This window comes from Apaloderma vittatum, unplaced genomic scaffold (genome assembly GCF_000703405.1).
Source record: "Apaloderma vittatum isolate BGI_N311 unplaced genomic scaffold, ASM70340v1 scaffold14229, whole genome shotgun sequence".
Lineage (NCBI taxonomy): Eukaryota > Metazoa > Chordata > Aves > Trogoniformes > Trogonidae > Apaloderma > Apaloderma vittatum.
The window spans coordinates 35,371-41,370 of NW_009734727.1; the positions used below are offsets into that span (position 1 = coordinate 35,371).

At 37.7% G+C, this 6,000-nt stretch overlaps 1 protein-coding gene across 1 annotated transcript in view; it reads left to right on the plus strand.

Moving 5' to 3' along the window:
- SKIV2L2 (superkiller viralicidic activity 2-like 2 (S. cerevisiae)) overlaps positions 1–3,654 on the plus strand; it is a gene marked incomplete at its 3' end in the record, with an annotated part of 38,965 nt that extends 35,311 nt beyond the window's left edge. The window contains exons 22-25 of the mRNA XM_009876387.1: positions 372–535; positions 1,883–1,988; positions 3,044–3,100; positions 3,450–3,654. Coding sequence (XP_009874689.1) covers positions 372–535; positions 1,883–1,988; positions 3,044–3,100; positions 3,450–3,654 — 532 coding nt within the window. The remainder of the gene's footprint in view (positions 1–371; positions 536–1,882; positions 1,989–3,043; positions 3,101–3,449) is intronic.
- Positions 3,655–6,000: the final 2,346 nt, after the last annotated feature.

The following is a 6,000-nucleotide window of genomic DNA, read 5'->3' on the forward strand; positions in this document are numbered from 1 at the left end:
TCTTTTAGGTTACATTACATTGAATAGTTGGTTGGCTGGGGCTTAGTAAGGGTCTCGGAAGATGAATGCTCATTTCTCAGCCTGAGATTTGTTCTGTGGTTTTTCTGGGATGCAGGCTGGTTGTATTTTTTTTCCCACGCTCTGGGTAGATAGCTTAACTTTCCAAACTTGCCGGAGTTTCCTATGAGTAAATGGAGCTAATTTTTTTTTTTTTAAATTATTTGTTTTAAACCTTCCTCTTAGTAGAGTCTGTGTCAACTTGTATGGCCATATACTGTCAAGAGGCCTTTATGTAAATTAAACAATGTCTTTGAAACAGTTGCATCTGTTAAACCAGAAATGTGTTAATTTTTCTCCTTCTAACCCCCTAGATTGCTGTGGATATTAAAGCAGCAAAGCGAGAATTGAAAAAAGCCAGAACAGTCTTACAAATGGATGAACTCAAGTGCCGCAAGCGTGTTTTGAGAAGACTGGGGTTTGCCACCTCTTCAGATGTTATTGAGATGAAAGGACGGGTCGCTTGTGAAATCAGCAGGTAATTGGCTCTGTGCAAAGTGATTGTTGTCAGGAATGCACAGTTCACTGCCCTTCTTGAAATAAGTATATTTATATTTTAAAGTTCTGAGACCATTAGAAGGAAGATTCTTCAGAGACCATGTGATCTGTGTCTTAAAGGGAATATACAGATTGAAGCAGTGAAGATAGCAACATAAGGACAAAATATGGTAGATTTTAAAACTAAAACATGGGCATGAAAATGCCAGAACAGTGGCTGTTTTCTAAGACAGCTTAGGCAATAGCGTATGTTTTCATTTAATACTGTGTTCCATGAGAGGATGGCCTCAGTTCCACTTCCCAGAACTCTTAGTACCGAGTCGCTCACCAACAAGGGTGTGATGGTGATTGTCAGCGATTACCAAGTCGCCGATATGTTTGGAATGCAGCTTAATTGCGTCCACAGGGCTGTTGGGTACCAGTCTATGGCAGTGATGAATTGTACTGCACGTATGTACATGTGTATTGAAACATACTGTAAAGATTCTGCAGAAACTCATGAATCAGACTTTCGTGCTTCAGAGTATAACTCAGATTTTGGTAGAATTGTCTGTTTTCAAGTTACAGCAATTGCTGTACTCCTTGCCTTAAACATTGTTTGAAAGATGTTACCTGTATTTGTTTTGATATCTAATAATTTTTTCCCCTGTAAAACTTGATAGCAAATGGTGAAGCTGAGTCAGAATTTTATGATCTTCCTGAGTTTTGGGAACTGTTTGCTGAGACACTTTGTTAAAAAAAAGCTATTTTATTCCCTCTATCATATGCATTTGTCTGATAAACTCAGAAAATAAAGGTGTAGTCTTACCAACAGTTTGATGTTTTATCCAAAATGTATGTTTGGATACTTCCTTTTATAATTCGTGGTTAAGTGTTGATTCTACAAGTAAATTGAAGGAAGTTTGTTTTTCTTTTCAGTATCATAGAAGTATCCAGTTGAATCTTTTTTGAGCAGCTGTAGTACCAGTTTTGTTCCTTTTCATAAGTTGCCCAACTCTCTAGTCTTTTTCGATCTCTTAATGATAAAAACTGACTAAAGCAGCTGTTAATACTAACTTTTATGAATTACCAGGAGAGATTCTTTGTCGTTCATTAAGAGCTTCTAGTTTCTGTAAAGTACTGTCTCACTCACTAATTAGCATCCCGCCCTAAAATATTAAAAAATATTAAAATATTAATATTTGGTTTTCCCTTAAGAAACATTGAGAAGCTATTATTTCTTACTTATATCCATTCACTTCACAAAACAGATTAATAGTACTTCATTTAAAAATTACATTTCAGTAAGTCTTTTCCCTAAGTTTCCTTGTTTTTCTCTTTATTTCAGTGCTGATGAACTACTCCTGACAGAAATGATGTTCAATGGCCTCTTCAATGACTTATCTGCAGAACAGGCAACTGCACTACTAAGCTGTTTTGTATTTCAAGAGAATGTGAGTTACTTCTTCAGTTCATGTGCTAAAATATATTTCCTTATGAGTGACATGCTGAAGGCAGTCCATGTAATGAATCTACAGCTGTTTCTTCCTCATGCAATAAAGCAGTATGAGTAGATTTTCAGCATACATGCTCATATTTATGTATGTATACACTTGCACGTCCTTATAATTTAAAACATAGAATGATCATTTCAAAAAAGAGCCTTAACAATATCTGCTCCTACACACCAGAGTGAGGGTATCTTTACTTCAGAGATATGCCCATGTTACGTTAATTGGACAATATCCTTGACCCTGTTGATGGAAATGGCAGTACCACATGGAATCGATAAGCAGAAGAGGTGTTAAAAACTGACCATAGCTTATTAAAAACAAGAAAATGGGCATTCAATAACAGGTGCCATTGTTTTCCCACCTGTATAGAAGTTTTGCGTTATCAGGAAAATACCGTAAAAATAAACTTCTGTATGAAATACTACTGCAGGTAACTAGCAAGATATATCAGTTTTATTCTAGATGTTGAAAGCGTGTTAGCAGTAGGTGCTAATGAATTACTTGTGTTAGTGGAAAGGATGCCGAGGTGAGTTAGAATATTGTGGTTCACTCAACAGTAACGAACCACACTGGGGGTCTGTCTAAACAGGCAGGACATAAAAATGCTGCTCTATTTGAATAGCTGTAGTTTCATACATAACTGCTGATGGTTTTTAAAAGCATTTGCTTTTAAAATTCTTGTAATAGTTAAAGTAGTAAATAATGAGCATTTTAGCAGTTCAGAACTACGGAACAGGTAAATAGAGGGTATTTTGGAACTATTCAGAAAGCAGATGCTTTTTTTTTCATACTATACAGAAATATTTCATTTTTTGGGTTTAGTTTGAGCAGCTTGTGCTTGGAGAATTCACTAGAATTTAGTATTTGATAACAGGTTTGAGAACTGGAGTAATTTAGGATAGCACTAGCCATCCAAACTTATGTTTCTACATTTAATTTGGTGTAGAGCAAATTGTATTGAAGTGCATGAGATTATTTAACGTCTTCTTTTTCAGTCCAGTGAAATGCCAAAACTGACAGAGCAGTTGGCAGGACCACTTCGGCAAATGCAGGTAATCTGTCCATTACAAATCTGTCTGAGCTCAGGGTTAATATTAACGTAAGTGTATGAGTAAAATATAAGTGCATGGTGGAGACTTGATTTTAGATTATCAGTGAATTCAGCACCGCTTGTGGTTTTGCAGTGTGTAATAAAAAACTTTTATAAGCTTGCTTACTACAGTCTTGTTAGTGCAGGCAGACTTCATGTAAACAGTGGTTTACTTTCTGATTCTGAATAATACCACACTGAAAAGGAAACCTCATCCTGTATGCAGTACCTAATAATATGCAAACATTTCTACTGGTTAAACACTTAACTTGTTTGAGCGTATTATAAAATTAAAATATTTTATTTTAAAGGAATGTGCAAAAAGAATTGCCAAGGTGTCAGCAGAAGCAAAGCTGGAAATTGATGAAGAGAATTACTTAAATTCTTTCAAACCAAATCTAATGGATGTTGTGTATACATGGGCAAATGGAGCTAACTTTGCTCACATCTGCAAAATGACTGATGTCTTTGAAGGTATGTTAATCACTTCTTCTTTAGGAGATGTGAGATGGAGTGGTAATTCTGAATAACCTTATAATTGATCACAAAATTATTAACTTGGATGTATTTAGGTATATGCAAGGCTGAAACTAAGTGATGAAAAAATGTTTATATGTTAATCTGTAGGTACACTGTTGATATTTTAGAATCTACAGAAGATTTTTTAAAAGGAAAATCTCTACATTTAAAAAAAATTGTATGAAGCTCAGAAATTATAAGTATTGCAACATAAGTTAGCGCTTACCTTTGCTAGGTAAGGGTAAAAACACCATGTTCCAAACGGTTGCCATTAAGAAGTACAGTGCTTGCACTTGTCTTCATTACAGTTACGTGTTTTATTTCCTCAGTAAACTGAAAGTTCCACCATCTCAGTGATGACAAAAGTGAAAGGTGGCAACCAAGTCTCTGTTTTGGATGGTTCATCACAGCAGAGCAGTGCAGATATTTGAATGTAACCTGTCACCTGGGTTAATTTGGTTCCTAAAACTGGAGTACTAGAAACTGCCCCTTGAGGAAGGATACTTAGTTTTCATTATTTTAAAAGTAGAATGACTTAAAGCCCAGATATTTTGCAGTAATACAAATGACTCACCTGAAGGTCAAACCAAAATGAAAAACCTAATTTCATGCTTCATCAGCTGTGTTGAAAGTTGCAAAGAACAGTAGGATGGTTGCACCTGCAATGACCAATAGTTGAGACTCCTTTTTGAAGTTATTACTCTCACCATTGCCTTGCCTCTCTCAGATGCTGTTTTATTGTTTGTACATGCACAGTTGTAAATGGGAGGCCTGAAAACAAAGGAATTCATGCAGGTCTGTATGCCAGTGCATAAATCCAGGAACTTTCTAAAGCAGGTTGCCTGCAAGCAGCAGATTCCTCTTTTTGCAGTGAATGTCAGAGGCTTGCATCAAGGCACCCTGAGACAGGGCAACACAAAGGAGAAGCATTAGCTTTTTGGTTTTATGTTGACAACTTGACTGTTCAGAATACATAGGGCAGTAATATTCTCCACCATTTACGGTGTTTGGGCTAAGGTTAGTTGTTAAGTTCTGTCCTGATTAAAAGGACAAGTTCAAATTAGAACTTACAGGCCTGTTTTGACAAGTTCATCTCCTGTGGTGGCAGGGGTTGATGCATGATTCTTTCCTTAGCTTTAAATAGGCTGGTTTTCTGTGCATTGTCCAAACGGAAGGAAAACACCTCAGACGTCCACTGTCAGTTACAGTTACCTTAAATGCATTGTGCCCTTGTTGAAGGCCAGGGGAGTTTGCTGTGGTTAGCCAAGTCACTACAGTAATTTCGAATAATTTAAAAAACAGAACAGTAATTCCCCAACAAAACAAGCAACAAAACACAAATAAAAAACACAATGTCTTTAGTTTGGTCTTAAGTACTAATTTTAGGTATTAGTGCTTCCCGTCTTAATTTTTATAGAAGCTGTTACCATGCGGTAGAGCACGATGGCTTCTCAAAGCTTCTGAAAGGAAATTTATTTTCCTCTTTGCATTTTGGGCAATGTGGAATTAGCAATAATGAGTTGATGTTACTACAGGGAGTCCCAACTTCACTGCATTGGAGCCACCACTTTTTTTCAAACTAGTTTTTTATCCCCAGCCCGCCTGCCCAAACTTACTAAAAGTGCTTTCTGAAACACTCTGCTCTTGATGAGCGAGAGGCTAATGTGCTGCCATCCAGGCTAACGGGCACTAGCAGAACTTTTCTGGACAGAAATCTTGAGTCAGTGGCACACTTCCATCTGCCTACAGACAGTGTTCTGCTGTCTTACTAGTATAGATGGTCAGTGTCTGAAACCCCTTTTGCATGCAGTTACGAGTAGTGTGAAAGGATGTAGTTGTGATAAGTAAATTGCTGCCACTTCAGGTGCAGCATAAGCCCAAGTGCTCCAAGAGCAGTGCTGGTTGGCTAATAAAAATGAGTTGTCATTAATCTGAAAGGTGTGTGTTGAGAAGAAATAGAAATTAGAGAAGCTTTTTAAAGCTGTAGGGAAGAATGACAGACTGACCTAAGTATTCTATTCTTAGAATCACAGAATGTCAGGGGTTGGAAGGGACCTTGAAAAATCAGCCAGTCCAAGCCCCCTGCCAGAGCAGGAACACCTAGAGCAGATCACTCAGGAACACAACCAGAGAAGGAGACTCCACAAAGTCTCTGGGCAGCCTGTTCCAGTGCCCTGTCACCCTCACAGTGAAAAGTATTTCCTTATGTTTAGGTTGAACCTCCTGTTCTCCAGTTTGTGACCGTCGCCCCTTGTCCTGTCACTGGACACCACTGAGCAGACTCTTGCCCCTGACACCTACCCTTTAGATGTTTATAAACACTGATGAGCTCCACCTTCCGCC